This window comes from Maniola hyperantus, chromosome 20 (assembly GCF_902806685.2).
Source record: "Maniola hyperantus chromosome 20, iAphHyp1.2, whole genome shotgun sequence".
In the NCBI taxonomy this organism is placed as follows: domain Eukaryota; kingdom Metazoa; phylum Arthropoda; class Insecta; order Lepidoptera; family Nymphalidae; genus Maniola; species Maniola hyperantus.
Genome location: NC_048555.1, coordinates 4331218 through 4348424, shown reverse-complemented (window position 1 = coordinate 4348424; position 17207 = coordinate 4331218). Strand labels below are relative to the sequence as shown.

Sequence of the window (17207 nt, the reverse complement as noted above, 5' to 3'; positions counted from 1 at the left end):
AGATTAACAATTTTTTTATCTTAAATTTATCAGTATTTAAGTAGTTGTTTTTCTTAATCAATAGTAGGCAAAGACTTCACTCAACTTTAGGTAGTAGCGCATCGCACACCGGCCAAGTGAAGTAGAGCCGAGGCACATCGTATTTTTTGATAACAACTCAAACTAATCTTTATTTACTTTGGTTTACGCCTCGGCGTGCCCAGACACGCCACGATTAAATTTCCACCGTGTTTTATTTATTTTCATTTTCCACCAATTTCAACCATAAAATCTGTTAAAGTAAATAAGCTGAGTTTAAGTTGTTATTAAAAAGACTTATATTTGCTCGACTCTTTGGGTATGCGTTGGCCCTAACAATCAACAAAACGTTTGCCTATTTTCGCAGAGAAAATGTTATCTTCCGACTTGTACTATCACACTAACAACGACATTAGGACACTTCCCATCCCCAAATCAATGAGATGATATTTTATCTATAGAAGAGCAAACCTGATACATCCGGCGTCATAAAGTGTTCCGACTAAATGATTACAAAGATTTGGAGCTAATTAACCGTAAAACTTTATACAATAAAAATCTCCTTTACTCTTATTACTTACATTATCGGAGTTGCATCATATTATTATGATATCAACAGCGAAAAATGCAGTGCCCTCAGAGCAGGTTTATTATTTGGCCCGTAAAATACAAGATTTTTAAAATCCCGTAGAAACTGTTTCATATATTTTCTGGGATAAATAGCCTATGTCACCCTCCAGGTATTTAACTGGGTTCATATAAAAACCACGCTGATCCCTTGCTTTGTTGCGGCGTGATTAAAGGACAAACCAACAAACAACGCACTTTCGAATTTATGATATGGGGTATATTATGACCCAGTGGTTTGCCGCAATGTTGCACTCTTACTAGTTCCATGATGGCACTGAGTTATTTTGACGTAACTAATATAATTCTGTGGGCATTTCACACTCTAGTAATAAAACATCTCATTGCTCCAAGTCCCAAGCACGTCCTCAATAAACTAAAGGGCGCGATTCCGAGCCGCAATGCTTTATTTGTTGATACCTCACTAAACAGAAGTAGGCTTCTCCGGAAACTCGAAAGCCAAATGTCTACCACATTTGGCTTTCCGCTATATTTTAGTCGGTTTTTTCTTTGCGGCTTGTGTAAATGAACATAGATAGTCTGAAAATAGTAAACCACAGTTATCAAGCCAACGATCTAATTTCAATGCCTTTACCTACCTATTTTGTTCTTAATAATCCATACATATAAAAGATAACTTGCTCACTGACTGATTGATCAATCAACGCACAGCTCAAATCACTCGAATATTCGAGCTGCAAGAGCGAGCGAGATTATGAATTAGGTACCGCTAAGATTAAAGAAAGGATTTTTGATGCAAACCCTAAAGTGGTAAAATAGGGGGTTGTATGCGTTGTCCACGCGAACGAAGTCGCGAACCTAAGCTAGTTAATAATAAAGTTCAATATGTTTTAATTTTAAGCCCACCTCAACAAAGTTAATGACAATGATTAATTTATTACTTTAGTTAACTGCATTGCTATTAAATAAAGTGCACAATTAAAAAAGCTAAGATTGCAACTACAATAATTCTAATTCGACAAGTTTAAACATAACGTCTCAACTTTGTCGACCCAATTAGAGTTTAATTGTTTATGTGTAGTGTCAGAAATTCTCACGAGCTGTTAAGAAAACTAACTCTAGGACACTCTCCTGCGCTTTCCATACATACGTAGTTTGGTCATTTAAATATTAACTAACCAAACTAAATATAGACCTGTTCTAGCCACTTTGTGTGTGTGCGTGTGTATGTGTGTGTGTGTGTGTGTGATTTTCCAGATTTCTATTAAATTGCGTACTTTTAAAGTTTCACGGGCCCCAAGATTTACATAGAAATTTTTAAGCCTGTGCGTTTCATTATGAAACTTTAAATTGTTTTATAAATTAATTTCTAGGTTTTTAATGATTAAGTGGAAACTTGTTGATTTTATTCGAAAAAAGTAAGTAGTCTATGCCCGTCTCGAAAATGCAAGCTATCTCTGTACAAAATTTCGTCAAAATCGGTTAAAATTTATCGGTCGATGGGCATGACACTAGCGTGTATGATAATAATATCATTGATGCGGATTTAGAATTTTCCGGCTACGAAGTAAAAATCCTTTTATTTAAAACTATAAATTCCAAAAAGGTTATTTGGTAAATAAATTAAGGTAAGTTATTAGGTTAATTTGAGGTTGAAGAATCTCGGACCTTTCACTATGCAAGGGAGATTCTTTAATCAAAAAGGTTTAAGTACATAAATCATCGCTCCCTAGATTTAAATAAACATGAAGCTTTCCACAGCTAACTGTATCTCATTAATTCATTCATACAATCATCCAATTTGTCTCGTTAAAATCCAGAGGATTTTCAAAATACAATAGCTTGATAATTTTAAGCTCAATTGGCTCAGGAGTTACGAGTATCTTATTCATAATACCACTTAGCTTTTTGTTTCGTGCAGCTGGGACAAACTTTAGAAATAATTTAGCAGAAAATTAAGAATACAACCATTTTTAGGGTTCCGTATCTAAAAAAGAAAAAGGGACCCTCATAGGATCGCTTCGTTGTCCTGTCTGTCTGAATCAAAATCTATGAGGTACTTTCCGTTGACATAAAATCATGAAATTTGGCAGGTAGCAATAAAAAAAATTGTCAATTGTAGTTACCTACATCACATTCACAAAATAAAAATAAAATTGTAAGTTTATCAATAAGGTAGCCCTTGCACCCTTTGTATAGTTTCTTCTGTGTCTGTATTATTTTACTGCATATGTGTGTGTGCAATATAGATTTCTAAATAAAATAAATAAAAATGTTCACGGCCAAAAATAATATGTTTACTAAGTCCATACTAATATTATAAATGCGAAAGTGTGTCTGTCTGTCTGTCTGTCTGTCTGGCTGTCTGTCTGTCCGTCTGTCTGTCTGTCTGCTAGCCTTTCACGGCCCATCCGTTCAACCGATTTTGACAAAATTTAGTACAGCGACAGCTTGCATCCCGGAGAAAGACATGGGCTACTTTTTATCCCGAAAAATCAGTTCCCGCGGGATTTTTAAAACCTACATCCACGCGAACGAAGTCGCGGGCATCCTCTAGTAACATCATAGATGGCGCGGTCCGTTATTAACCTGCAGAGTTGTACAGCTGTTGGAGTGAACACAACATCATACCTACTGGTTTGAGATTGCCATAGTGTCATAGTTCGCCCTTGGGTTTGAAATAAATCTGGCTACCTTTAGTACAAGTCGAGGATCTATTTTATGACCCGCGGTCCCTGAAGGTACGAGTGAGCTAGGTGTGGGACCAAAATGTACGATGGTACGGAACCCTTCGTGTGCGAGTCCCTCGCGCATGACCGATTTTTATAAAATATTAAAGCAAGCAGTGAAGGTGGTTTCATCCGTTTAAAAACCGCATTGCAGATATTAAAGTATAGGCTTCATGGAATATCTGGGTGTTTGGAACCTAATATTATTTACAAGTCTATTTAGTATTCATTATACCCTTATACATTCGGTACAACGAAGACTAATTAATTTAGCTACCAATAAAAATGATTTTCCTTCGTTATTATTTTTCAGTCAAATGTCGAACTCCCTTCCAAAAGTGGATATGGGAATAAAAATGTGTGTAAGAATTGTGGTCGCCTTGCTGTACAAATTTTTTTCTCTTTTCTATTTCTATTTCTATGTAAAGTATACCTATATACCTATAGATTTCCTTGATTAGTTAAGATTTAAAATTGGAATGCAGAGGTCAAATCTCTTTAGTTTTTGGCGGTGAGATCGATGCCTAAATAGCTCAAAACTAATGTCTATTTACTTATTCCGTAAACTTAACCGGATCTAAAAGGAAATGATAAAATTGAGAAAGAAGGAACACGTTTATGTAAGTAAAAGATGCTAGAACTTTTGCCACACACAACATCACACTAAAACACACTCAACGTACGTTTCACTCCAACACCGAAGCATCCTCAGGAGATGTAGATTCCACAATGCAAAGTGTTTTGCAATGGTGGACAATAGAAGATTTGTCTGGTGTTATGTGTTAGCGGAGTGTATTGTTCGCTTTTCCTGCTTCTTTAGTAGTGGGTAGAGACGGTGCACATCGCATGGTGCACGTTGTAGGTACCATGCAGCTTTGTCTCTTTTGGCGGATTACAGCGAATCAAGCTTGTAGTTCCTTGTATAGCATACCGTTATGATTCAAGGAAGACCAGTGCACAAATGCACTAAAGCATTAATCACTTCCATCACACCTTTCAGGTGACCTTTATGTACAAAATAAGGTGAATTTGCACTTTCCGGTTCCTCGATTTTCTTACAGATTTTCCAACTAGAAATACCTCTTTACCTTTGAGCTTTTCAGACTTTTATACTTACTAAGCGATATTAGAAAGTCAAAAATTTAATAAAACTGACTGGGTTCTGTCGGTATTTTCGTTTTCACATTAAAGGTACGGAAGAAGATGCGTGTATGTATTTTAGGCTGGCATCTTATATTACTTTCATACTAATATTTTATTACCATAATATATAAATGCAAAAGTGTATGTGTCTGTCTTATATTTTTATTGCCCATTCGCTTAGCCGATTTTAACGAAAGGTATAGAAATACAAGCTTGCATTTAGTACCTCTTTGTAAATTGTTTAGTACATTTAAAAAATCTGATATAACCAAAAAAGGACTGTATACTTATATTATGTTACCGCCCATATAATATTATATGGCACAAACTTTGAGTGAGTTTACATCACTACAATATATATATTTTTAATATTTGGCAAATTCTAACATTACCTAGGTACCTATATGCTTTGTTGAAGTGAGCTTTGAAAAGATCTTTTGAATCGTCCAAATTAATTGTCGAGTTCCTTACAATTTATCTCGTTTGAATCGACAAGAGCATTCCTAATTACAATTTGAAGAGTATTTTTTTCCTTGACTCATGTAGAAGTCTCTTTGAGCGTAGTATTCCAAGTCCCATTCGTGATCGTGCAACCACATAATAATAAGAATCTTCCTGGGATAATAATGCGGCTTGGTTACTCTGGTTCTCCTTAGTATCTCCTCATTCCTGATTTGATCATGTAGGGTTACATAAGTATTTAACTAGTTGGTAAGGAGGTGCCTTCAATACCTCAAATTTTACATAATTGTGTCCAAAACTTATACTTACTGAGTTATACAAGATCTTCATTTATGCAAGGTGTGAATTGTTAAACTGGAATATAGTATGCTAACTTTGTCAGAGCCTAAACATTGTTCGGTTAAGTACTAAGTTAAACACAAGTTTACTAAGTTAGGGAAGAGTTTAATAGTGTAATAGGTGTGGCGCTATTAGATATAATGTAATATGCTAATATTATGGCCTTTACCCTGAGCTATCGTGTCTTGCTTTTATAAAGGGAAAAACTCTTTTCACACCAATCGATCTAAAATGCTTTATTACAAACCTTTTAGCTAAGGGTAAAGTACATCATAACATATTCCTATGACTTAGCTGGCTTGTAATGTTGTACTGAAATCACACTGAAATCCATTACGCCTTAACAGATGTAATATTGTACTGAAATCCATTAAGTCTTAAGGGATGTAATGTAATTTGAATTTAGAATATCCTGCATCCGATACAAATTCTGTTCCTTACAAGTAGTTTTTGGTTCAAGCTGCTACTGCTGTCTCGCTTTTACGTATGATTGGTTTTCCTCTTACTCACCATGGCCTCATAGATTATTGAACACTAGGGAGTTTTCAATAATCTATGAGGCTATGGTGAGTGAGACCAAAACTATCTCCTAAACGTTGTATTCTGGTGATGGAAGAACATGCCATGGCATGTGGAAGTTCGTCTTGCGCCGTCCTGCGCGTCTTGCGCCGCCTGAATCCCGCGTCTCCCTGCGACTCGATTTAATATGTCGTCTGCCCCCCTAGTGAGGGGTCTGCCAACGCTGCGCTTTCCGGTGCGAAGTCGCCATTCTAGCGCCTTAGAACCTTGGAACTTATTAATGAATATGAATTTGAAAAAGAAACTAATAGCAAAATAACGGATAATACATTTCAGGAAATAGCAAAACTTTTCCACAAAACTCTGTACTTGTTTAACTTAACACAATTGAACGCGAGAAGTAATTTTGTTTGTTGAAGGCGAAAATAATTACAGAGTTTGGTACTAATTTGCATTGTTTTCATAACGTTTAGTGCACGGTTTGAAAGTTTTTATAAAACTAATTATGTAAAGTGGTGGTGCACCTTTATAACTAAACGTAAATTATTTTTCTACAAAATAGGAGTACTTAGCTGTATGTAGACTTTAAGCAAAGCACGACGAACTAAAACTGGGGAGACCCAAGATATTATACACCACTACTTTTTAATCACTATCATCCAACTTACTAGAACTATGTGCGAGTCGCATTGCAACGCATGCCAGGCATTATTAATATTGAATAAAAAATCGGTAAAGTGCGAGTCGGACTCGCACACGAAGGGTTCCGTAGCATCAAACAAGAAATAACAACTTCTTTTTTTTCGTACCGGCCGTTTAGGCCCGCAGGCCGGGCACTTAGGTTCTAATGGACTACCTAATATTCCTAACTTAGTTTAAATGTAGCGATAGCCTTGTTTCAGTTATTTTTGTGAATCCTTAGTTCATTGCCCAACATGGTATTTGAAATTATATCGTTAATCGTAAATAAACGTAAATATCGTTTCAGTTATAATGTAGTACTCTTGAAATAAAATATTGCAAAATTTTAAATAAAACACTTTATCTACACCCATGCCTTAAATCCTCTATAAAAGATTCTGAAACAGTTAGCTTATTGCAAACATTAAAACACCCAATGACGTAATAACCATTATATCATTCAAACGGGTGTTATAATGTTGTACTGAATTTCATAATAACACTCCTTTGTTTTTTTTCGATCTCTGCGCAAAGGGCCACAGACAACAGACAGCCACATTCTTACTGCTTGATGCGTGGTATTTGTATGAATTTCAAAAAAAGATCATCATCATTGAACGCGTCTTTCGCTACCAGAACGCCGCGCCGTGCACTGTAAAAAAAAGTTAAATATTCGAATCCCCGCCATTTTTCCTCACATTTTTACGTGATTTTTATTGTTTTGTTTACAATAAAATGTGCGATTCAAGCTTCGAAAGCACACCGCCAGATATTTTAAACGCTGCAAAGGATATTTCTAACAAATTACTACCGGAAAAATCAAGAAAGCACTCTGAAAAACAGTAATGAATGATGTTAGGTTAGCAGTGAACAAACTGTTTCAGAATCTTTTATAGAGGATTCATATTATGGGTGTAGATAAAGTCTTGTATGCAACTGTTGATAATTAGGTATTAAAACACGAAAGTGGGTTTATCACACGAGGCGAAGCCGAGTGTAATAATAGTATCACTTGAGTGTCATCTTTATACATACATCTTCATACAACAGTTGCATAAATAACTATTGTGCTATAAAATGGTCGCAAAAATATATTTTTTGCATAACAATTTAAATCGGTCTCGGTAGACAATTTGTATTTTCAAATCACCGTTTTCATTATTTGTATTCGCCCTCAAATTTTCGCACATTTCAGTATTTCAATATTAGTTTTCTTCAAACCTAAAATGTGAATTTATTTTCACTCGTTTAAATACAGTATTATCCAAATAGAAATACATATTCTGTGAAAATTGTAACTCTTTACCTACCTATTGCAGTTCACGAAATACATCCCGCTGATAGATAGACGCACGGACAGCGAAGGCTTTAGTAATAGGGTCCCGATGGCACTTTCGTATATGGAACTCTAAAAAAGTAACGGCAATGCTCTAACTGAAATTTTCTCTTGTTGCAGACTTTCTGTGTGGTGTCCAAACGGTTTCGCAAGAACTACATCCACCGGTTCACGGCGACACGCTCGTTGTTCTGGTGGTCGCCCTGGTCGCCAGTGCGACGCGCGTGCGTCTACCTCTCCACCAACCAGTACTTCGACTACTTCGTCATGGCCACCATTCTGCTCAACTGTGTCTTCCTCGCCATGTCGGAGACGATCGAAGAGGCTGAGTGAGTATAGTCCTAGTAATATGTATAGCACTAGGATCTGTTAATGTCGGCCTCTTCACCAAATATTATTTTGACTACTTCATTATGGCCACCATTCTGCTCAACTGTGTCTTCTTCGCCATATTGAAGACTGAGTGAGTACCTGAGACCTCTCCACTAACCAGTAATATGACTAAGTACGTAATCTTGGCCATTATTCTGCTTAACAATATCATCCTCGCCATGTAGGAGACGATAAAGTAAGTAGTGCTAGTATCATAGGTTAAGGACTATATTACCTAGTTTTAGATTTTGCATTTGGATTGTTTTTTGACATCATTTATGTCAAAAAGAAAATCTAAATACAAAACTAAAGTTTTTAGACCCAGCGATTTGAGTTTACGTTGATATGTTACGTCATTTTTATCCTATGATATCTTCTTTCTATATATAAAAATATATAGTATAATGAATCGCTGAATGTGTTGCTGATCGCAAATCTCGAGAACAACTGAACCAATTTCTCTAATTCTTTTTCATAATATTCCTTGAAGTACAGGGATGGTTTTTGCGGAGAGAAAAATTTGAAAATTCCTGAGAAAGAATCGACTGTTAGGCGGTACGAAGTTCGCCGGGGCAGCTAGTCTAAAATAATAATATGATTATGATATCTTTAATAATGTACATGAACTCTATTGGATTTAGTTATTTAGTAGTCACAAACTTAATCAAAGAGTTTTGCGAATAAAGCTGTTTAATTCGTTCAAAAGTAATTTCAAAGGGCATTTCAAGATTGCACTCTGCTCCCTCACGAACATCTAGTTTCAAATTACAACTTGCATCTGAATGCTCCGACACTCTAACGCTGTCTCTCTAATTCCATTAAATTGCTTTATTTCACTGCTAAGTGCAGTACTGCTTTTGAAATTACATAGTCCAACATTTTAGTGAAATAGATACTTATCTTTCTTACAGGAAATAAATGATCGAAACTAAATTATTGTCGTTACCGACTCACAGTAGTAACTAGGTATATCGATTAAAAATTATTAGTAAATGGAAGCTTTACAGATGCTTAAAAATTCGTTGGTGGTTGGTCTAAAACATTTACTTTAACTTTAGATCAAGGATTTCAAGTCCAATTTATTTTCACGTTATTTCGTTTTAACTCACGAATTGTATTCTATCAGAGTGATTTGCTAAATCAGTGATCAACACTAAAATGATAGCCATTGTTCAGGCTTGCAATGTCGTCTCCTAGAATGCCTATAGTAGGTATTCTACAGTGTCCAGTGTCCTATTACGTCTCACAATGTCCAGTGTTTCGTGATGACTAGTTTGCATTTGGCATTGGCTGGTCCTACAATGCAGCTTCGATATTAAAATTAAGAGATATTAAAATAATTTTTCGTTGAAAACCTTCAATGGATTAAAAATAAATGTCCAACGAACTCGGTTGCTATCATTCAGCATTGGTCACCGAGTTAGCGAATCACCCTGCAATTGAATAAAAATGAAGAAATTTTAACTTACCTAGGTATTCCGACCTCTTGCATGGATGTCTAGTGTCAATGGCAGTTTATGCAAAGCAGCCGTCGCCGCCGGGGGCGTGATTGGAATTTTAAATCTCCTGTTGAGCTATCAAAGTGTTCCTGATGGACGAGGCGCGAGTGCCAACTTTATTTTTCTCTATTTAGAATTTCTGCCGTGAAGTATTCGTTCCTGAATATATTTTTACAGGACGTTAGAAGGTTTTTGAATACTTACTTACCGCCCTACCGGCAAAGACGTGCCGCCAAGCGATTTAACGTTCCGGTCAGATGCAGTCATCATAGATCGTAGGTCTATTCATCTATGCCTAGATACGTTCGATAAATTGCGCACGCCAGCTTCAAAGGTTCAAAGGTTCCTGAACATTCCTCGTTTCAAGTTATTTGGACCTAATACTAAGGATTGTGATCAATATTTATATAAATAAATAAGTATATTATAAAAATCATATTATAGATAAATTTAGGAGCAAATATTTATGGAAGATCATGTTCCTAAAAAAAAATTAAGATATGATAATCAAAAATGATGTGCAAAAACGTTTAAGGGTTACCATCTCCTTGAACTTTTTGCAAGTATGTATTCAATACATCATCTACTGAAACGTTGACAAAGATTTGGGGCGTCAAACATCAATCATCAATTCCTCATCCTTTATGTTCAGTATACTTACTGCTAAAGCTGCGTCATGGAACATTATTCATCTTAAACCAAATATTATACATATTATGTCGATTGAGTGTTGTCGAAATTAATAATCATGGCAATTGACAACATACGGAGTACCTACATTTCGAAATACGGGAAAATAAAAATTCTCATTAAATTTTCATATAATTTTTACAAATTCTAAATTGAATTTCAAACAAAAATCTAATTTTACCAAACTGACATTTTATTAGGTACTTTGCCAATATAACCTTAACCAGAGTGAACTGTTTTAACAGCGGCTGATAGTTCTTATAACTTTCCCGAACTTACCCATTCGTACATGGATCCCAGGAAGGCGGGAACTCTTAATACTGTATCATCATCATGATTAACCCATCACTGTCTTACTGCTGAGCACGGGTCGCCTCTCTGAATAAGCAGGGTTTGGCTAGAGTCTAGCACGCTGGCCAAGAAGAAGAAGAAAAGGAGGTGGCCGTCTTGCCACTAGGCTATCACCGTTGTTTTTTTACAATGTATGAGCTCACCAAATTTACATTGAAAATATTTAGAAACATGTGAAAACATGTTGTTCCAAATTAAAACGCCAGCATCAATTTGAAGAGCACAATATCCACGAGGCGACGACGTGTTATTCACACGGTCAATTAATCTCTGTGAGCTTAATTCTGATGTATTTTTTATCGGCTTCAATCCATTGAATGCGACGTCCACTAGTGCGTTGATTTGAATGTACAGTGGAGCCTCTTTAAGTCGAACTTCAAAGGAAAATTTAAAAATTTCGGGACTTCAAGACAAGTTTAGATTCGATAGAGACATTATTAGTTTAAGTATCACAGTAAGTATAGTCCATACAAAAGGACTTCTCAAGCGCCATTTTAGTTTTATGCTTCAATTGTCATGTCAAAAGTACGATTTTAGTCCTTATTTTAAAGGTGTACTTTTTGACATGACAGTTGACCCATAGAGTTATAATGGCGCGTGAAAAGTTATTTTGTACGGACTGTACCTACTGGATACTTAAACAGAATGTCTCTATCAAGTACCATTTGGCTAATGTTAAAACCCGGATTCCAACATCAATGGTTAAAATTAATACCAAAAACTAGTAGATTCATACGCTTACTGTTTTGCAGGATGTTTGCAGGCTATTCTTTATCTTGTGGACATGTGAATACCTAATTTTTTAGGGTTCCGTACCTCAAAAGGAAAAATGGAACCCTTATAGGATCACTTTGTTGTCTGTCTGTCGGTCTGTCAAGAAACCTACAGGGTACTTCCCGTTGACCTAGAATCATGAAATTTGGCAGGTAGATAGGTCTTATAGCTGACATTAGGGGAAAATCTGAAAACTGTGAATTTGTGTTTACATCACACAAAAAAAATTTAATTGTGGTCATAAACTAATAATTAAGATTTTCAATTTTCGAAGTAAGATAACTACATCAAGTTGGAAATCATATGAAAGGGCTTCACCTGTAAATTCTAAAACAGATTTTTATTTATTTTTATGCATCATAGTTTTTGAATTATCGTGCAAAATGTCGAAAAAATACGACTGTGGTACGGAACCCTCGTTGCGCGAGCTTGACTCGCACTTGGCCGGTTTTTCTTTATTTACTTACCTACTTACTTATTTAAGTGTTTTATGAGATTCGTAAAAATGAATGTTATGTAAAAAAATGAATGTTAGATTATGGTTCCATTCACCATTGTGACAGTCATGTCACCTGCTCATGCAAAATCAGTGATCTAAAACCGTCGCTGTGTAAAACTATATTCGCGTAGTTATTATAATTAGGTATAACTCATTCACTGTGAAGTAGCGACCTACCCACTGTGAAGGAGTCAGGGTGACAATAGATTGACGGCAGGATGTACAGGAGGACGTGTGAACACGTCACAAACAACACATGGTGCTTGAAACTTTGACTAACATTCAATTTGTTTGTTGTAGCTTGTTTACACGTGTTTGCTATAAATATAGTAGACTAGCTACTTTTGATTACGGGAGCTTTTAGGGTTTTCCCTGAGATTTTCATCAGGGAAAATGATTAATTAAAACACGTAAAGCCGATATTGAGGCTGCTTTAATAATGAAATAATAATCGGGCGACGCGCAGATCGCCACCGCGTCTAGACGCTGACCACGCAATTTACATTCGTGGAACACTATAGGTACGTCTTAATCTAACACAGATGGGCGAACCATAACTCCTCCATCCCTAAGAGGAAAATTATCGGAAGGATCGATTCTAGATTCATTCCGATGATTTTTCTTAATTAATGAACAGTTTGGCGATTTTAGCCAGGAGTAACATAAGAAGACAAAAATATTTAAAACTACAAAACCTGATGTCAGGTATCCTAAAATTACACTGAATTTACTGTCCTTTTGATCGTTTAAAACACTTTCAACAACAGCACTATGTTTCAATGAAAAGGCCATGTATTTCACTTCGTCTAAACTAATTGCTTCCATGTTAACTACACTTGCACCAGATAGAGTCTCATTTGCGTTTAATTGAGGTAGTGTAATAATTGGAGTCATCTTCATATTATCTGATTCTACGATAATGCGGTGGTGGAGGTGAATGCCATAAATTTCCAGCTCACACGGTTCGTCGATTGTGACCAGGGTAAGTCCATAATGATATAACGCTCGATTATCTGCAGTGCATAGGAACTGATTGCCGATAGAAAATTCTTGACATGATTTAGCAAGCGGTAAGTACATACTTTATTCCTTTCGCCAAAAGGTAAGGATATTTGGGAATGATAGCTAGGGTTCTAGAGTTAGAAATTAAATGATACATAGAGTAATTCTGTAGAGTTCACAATTGATTAATGTAAAATAGAGATTTTGCTTAACGCTAATGCTGTTTCAATTTCACTTAAACTAACAAAGATAGTACGAGAACTACTTCTAAATATACTAAATAATCCTGTAATAAGTTACAAAAATCCAATTGTTTTGCTTAGTAGCTGATTACACGATCAAACATTTTAGAGAAAATCAAGTCAGTTTCTTTTATATTAAGTTTTTAGATGAAAAGCCTGTGACTGCATCACCACTAGCAGGACATAGCAGAACCTGTGGAGGATGTTTAATGTTTTTAATGGAGGTTTTGGATTTCCTTTCTCCTACTTTTATTGGTAAAATATTTCCTTCAGAACGACATATAACTTTTGCTTTGATATATCTAGGTTTATCTTTACTTTTACGCCTATAACATCCTTTGCAAAAACAATGTTTCCTTCAGAAAACTCAATATTAGCTTCGCCACGTTTCTTTTTCCTAACCTTTTTCTTTATTCCCTCAATGCTAAAAAGATCAATGAATAATTCCTGAAACGGGGCATTCTGGGTTTTCGTTAGCTGTAAAACAGGTTTTCTGTTTATGACCTCATTCAAAATCGGTATCCCAGTTAAATCTGGATTTATAGCTAAATTAATTGTATCTGTTTTACTAGATTCTGGTCGTACTGGGAAATCATTTACGTTTTTACCATTAAATTCTATGGAACTAGCGGTTGCTGTTCGGTTCAAATCTAACATAGTTACTGTAGATGAATCTTTGCTACTCAAATTTTGATCTACGTTAACTTTTAGTGACAAATTTTCTTCGCTTGAATTTAGAGCAATAATTTTAATTGTGGACAGAGCAACAGCATCGCCTGATTTTTGATCGATGGGTAACTTATCTTGCTGTTCTGACCTTGCAGGTATATTAATCGTATAATTTAAATTGTCGTTTATAATTGGAATACAAGTAGTGCTAGTTTTCAATAACTGGTCTTTCAAATCTATGATTGCGCCTAATTCTTGTAAAAGATCATTACCAATAAGTCCGTCATAACGGTTGTCTACGTCATATAAGTAGAACTTATGCCAATTTTCATTTCTGAAACTAGGTAAGAGAGGAATTTCTATCACTTCGTCATGCCTACTAGAAGCATGAGTGCTAACTACCTGAAATTGTTCTTTTCTAATAGAGTCACTAAAATACTCATGAGCTTTTCGAGGACTGAGAAAAGATCTCATACTGCCTGTATCAATCATCATTTTTGCGTCTATTTCTTCCAAATAAATATAGGGAAGTTTTAAATTGGGGTCACAATTTAATTCTATGACTTCTTGTTTATTTGCAGAGGCTGTTTTCTGAAAATCCGGAATTGGGGTTTCAATATCATTTAGTGGTACTGATTTATGATAAGATACGTTAGAGTTAGAATTCTCTGTTTGATTTATGTCAACGTTATAACTGTAGTTAATGTCATTTGAAGAGTCATTGTCATACTTATAGTGATCGTCGTAGCTCGGAAAGCTGTCCTCATCGTTAGTCAAAGTTAATTCGTTCAACTGAAAAGGTTGTATTTTCGGCTGTGCTGTTCGCATCGATACGTCATTAGTTGGTTGTTCAGATTGTGGTGGTTTATACCCAAATTGTTGCGCGGGTTTGTACCCAAATTGTTCCGGGGGTTTGTACCCAAATTGTTGCTGGGGTTGTGGTGGTTTATACCCAAATTGCTGTGGGGGTTTGTACCCATATTGTTGTGGAGGCTTGTACCCAAATTGTTGTGGAGGCCTGTACCCAAATTGTGGTGGAGGCCTGTACCCAAATTGTTGTGGGGGCATGTACCCAAATTGTTGTGGGGACATGTACCCAAATTGTTGTGAGGACCTAATCCCTAACTGTTGTGGCTGAAAACCTAATTGAGGTCTATGACCGAACACTGGGTTTGGTTGTTGACCTTGACCGTGAAATCGAGGCATCTTCATTTGTGGGTTATTAAAATTAATTGGCCTTGAACTCGAACTCATTATTGGGTTATTACCATGCACACGATTACGCGTCTTATATTGCTCTAAAAAGTTTACTTCTTCGAGTACGATACTTAAAGCCGCCTCTAAAGTAGTGGGTGCCTTCAGCCTAACAATACGCACCATATTTTCGGGTAGATTATACAGAAACACGTTAAGAGCTGTGTTATTATATATAACTGCCTTAGAATGTTTTAATTCCAAATCATCGCTTAAATTTACCTTCGACATTAATAACGAACGAACACTTTGGATTCTATTGCAAAAATCAAGAAAACTTTCACCTGGATTAATTTTTAAAGATTCTAACTCGATATTAATGCACGCTTCACTGCGAGGGTCTCCAAAATGTTGGATTAACAAAGCTTTTAATGCGGACCATGTATCGATGTCCTCTCGTTCGGACAGGAGCGCAGCTGCATCGTCTTTTAATCTACTCGTTAAAACATTAAAAATGTAAAAATTTTGTTCATCATTTCCTTGAAACCGATCAATCACGTACTGACATTTTCGCAAATAAAGATTTAACTGTCTTTTATCACCACCATACAAAGGAATTAATTGCACGATTTCCTTCGGTACAGATAAGATGGACGGGGTTGCCATGATAATAGTAATGAAATGAGGATGCAACTGGCTTTCAAAAAAACTTTAACTTAACACAATAGACACACACGTGCCCTTAACACAGTAGACACATACGCGCCCTTAACAAATTGGAATTAGAAAATAACAAAATAGACACACATGGGCCCTTAACACAATAGACACACACGGGCCCTTAACACAATAAAAGCGTAATGTAAAAATAAAAAAATTGGAATTAGAAATAAGATTTGTATAAGTTATAAATTAATAAAGTAAAAAGTACATTACCGCTAAAACTTATATATTTTTGTAAATAGGTAATACAACTTGAAATTAAAATAATTTCATTTTAATTTCTAATATTAATTTATTTGCAAATTTTTTTTTTGATTATAATAAAACTTAAATTAAAATAAATTCATTTTAATTTATAATTTATACTTAATATCTTTGCAACAATTAAAAAAATACATACATATTAATAGTCTCTATATTTGTAGGACAAAGGATTGGCGAAAGGATAACTCACCGCTTCGCTATTTCCATACTTGGCCCCTTTTTCGCACTCGTCACAAAAGAAAATTTATTTGTTTTGGTTCTACGAATTTTCCTTTACGATTTTAAGTCGGAAAATCCGTCCCGGGCTGCGCCACTTTTGATTACGGGAGCTTTTAGGGTTTTCCCTGAGATTTTCATCAGGGAAAATGATTAATAAAAACACGTAAAGCCGATATTGAGGCTGCTTTAATAATGAAATAATAATCGGGCGACGCGCAGATCGCCACCGCGTCTAGACGCTGACCACGCAATTTACATTCGTGGAACACTATAGGTACGTCTTAATCTAACACAGATGGGCGAACCATAACTAGCTTATGCCTGCGACTATTTATTTGTTTTTAATTTGTATCAAAAACATTTACAACTAGCTGGTACAACTACTAGTTACAATTAGCACTAGACCAGTGTGGCAGACAATGGCCTAAACCTTTCGTATTCCGACAAAAGAACCGTGCTCAGTAGTGGACTGGTGATGGGTTAATCATGATGATCATGATGATGATGATGATATTGATGATGTTATATTTACCTACTAAAAGTTATCAAGATCAAGCCAAAAACGTAGCCTCTCCACGTAGTCTTTGATGGACCTAAAATACCCCTCACAGCGCCTCCCTCCACAAGCTCACTTACGTGACTCAGTTGACTTAATATTGTCGGCAACAAGCACGCTTAGGCACTAAGCCAAGGAACTTGTACGCTTATCAAGAAGCCGGCGGCACCAAACGCTCGTATTTTTGATACAAGCACTTCTTTCCTTACATCAATATTTCTGGACTAATAGAACGGATTAGGGTAATGAACTTATCAAAGTAAGAGAGTGGTTTGATAGAAAAAAAAATATAATAGTTTGTCATATTTTCATCATCATCATAATCATGACAACCAATC

General features: G+C 35.8%; 1 protein-coding gene across 6 annotated transcripts in view; it reads left to right on the top strand.

The window, feature by feature from the left end:
- Nucleotides 1-17207, top strand: part of NaCP60E (Na channel protein 60E) — a 184806-nt gene that overhangs the window by 112432 nt on the left and 55167 nt on the right. For all 6 annotated transcript variants that reach the window (XM_069505246.1, XM_069505245.1, XM_069505248.1 and 3 more), the window contains exon 3: nt 7936-8144. In XM_069505246.1, the coding sequence (XP_069361347.1) occupies nt 7936-8144 (209 nt within the window). The remainder of the gene's footprint in view (nt 1-7935; nt 8145-17207) is intronic.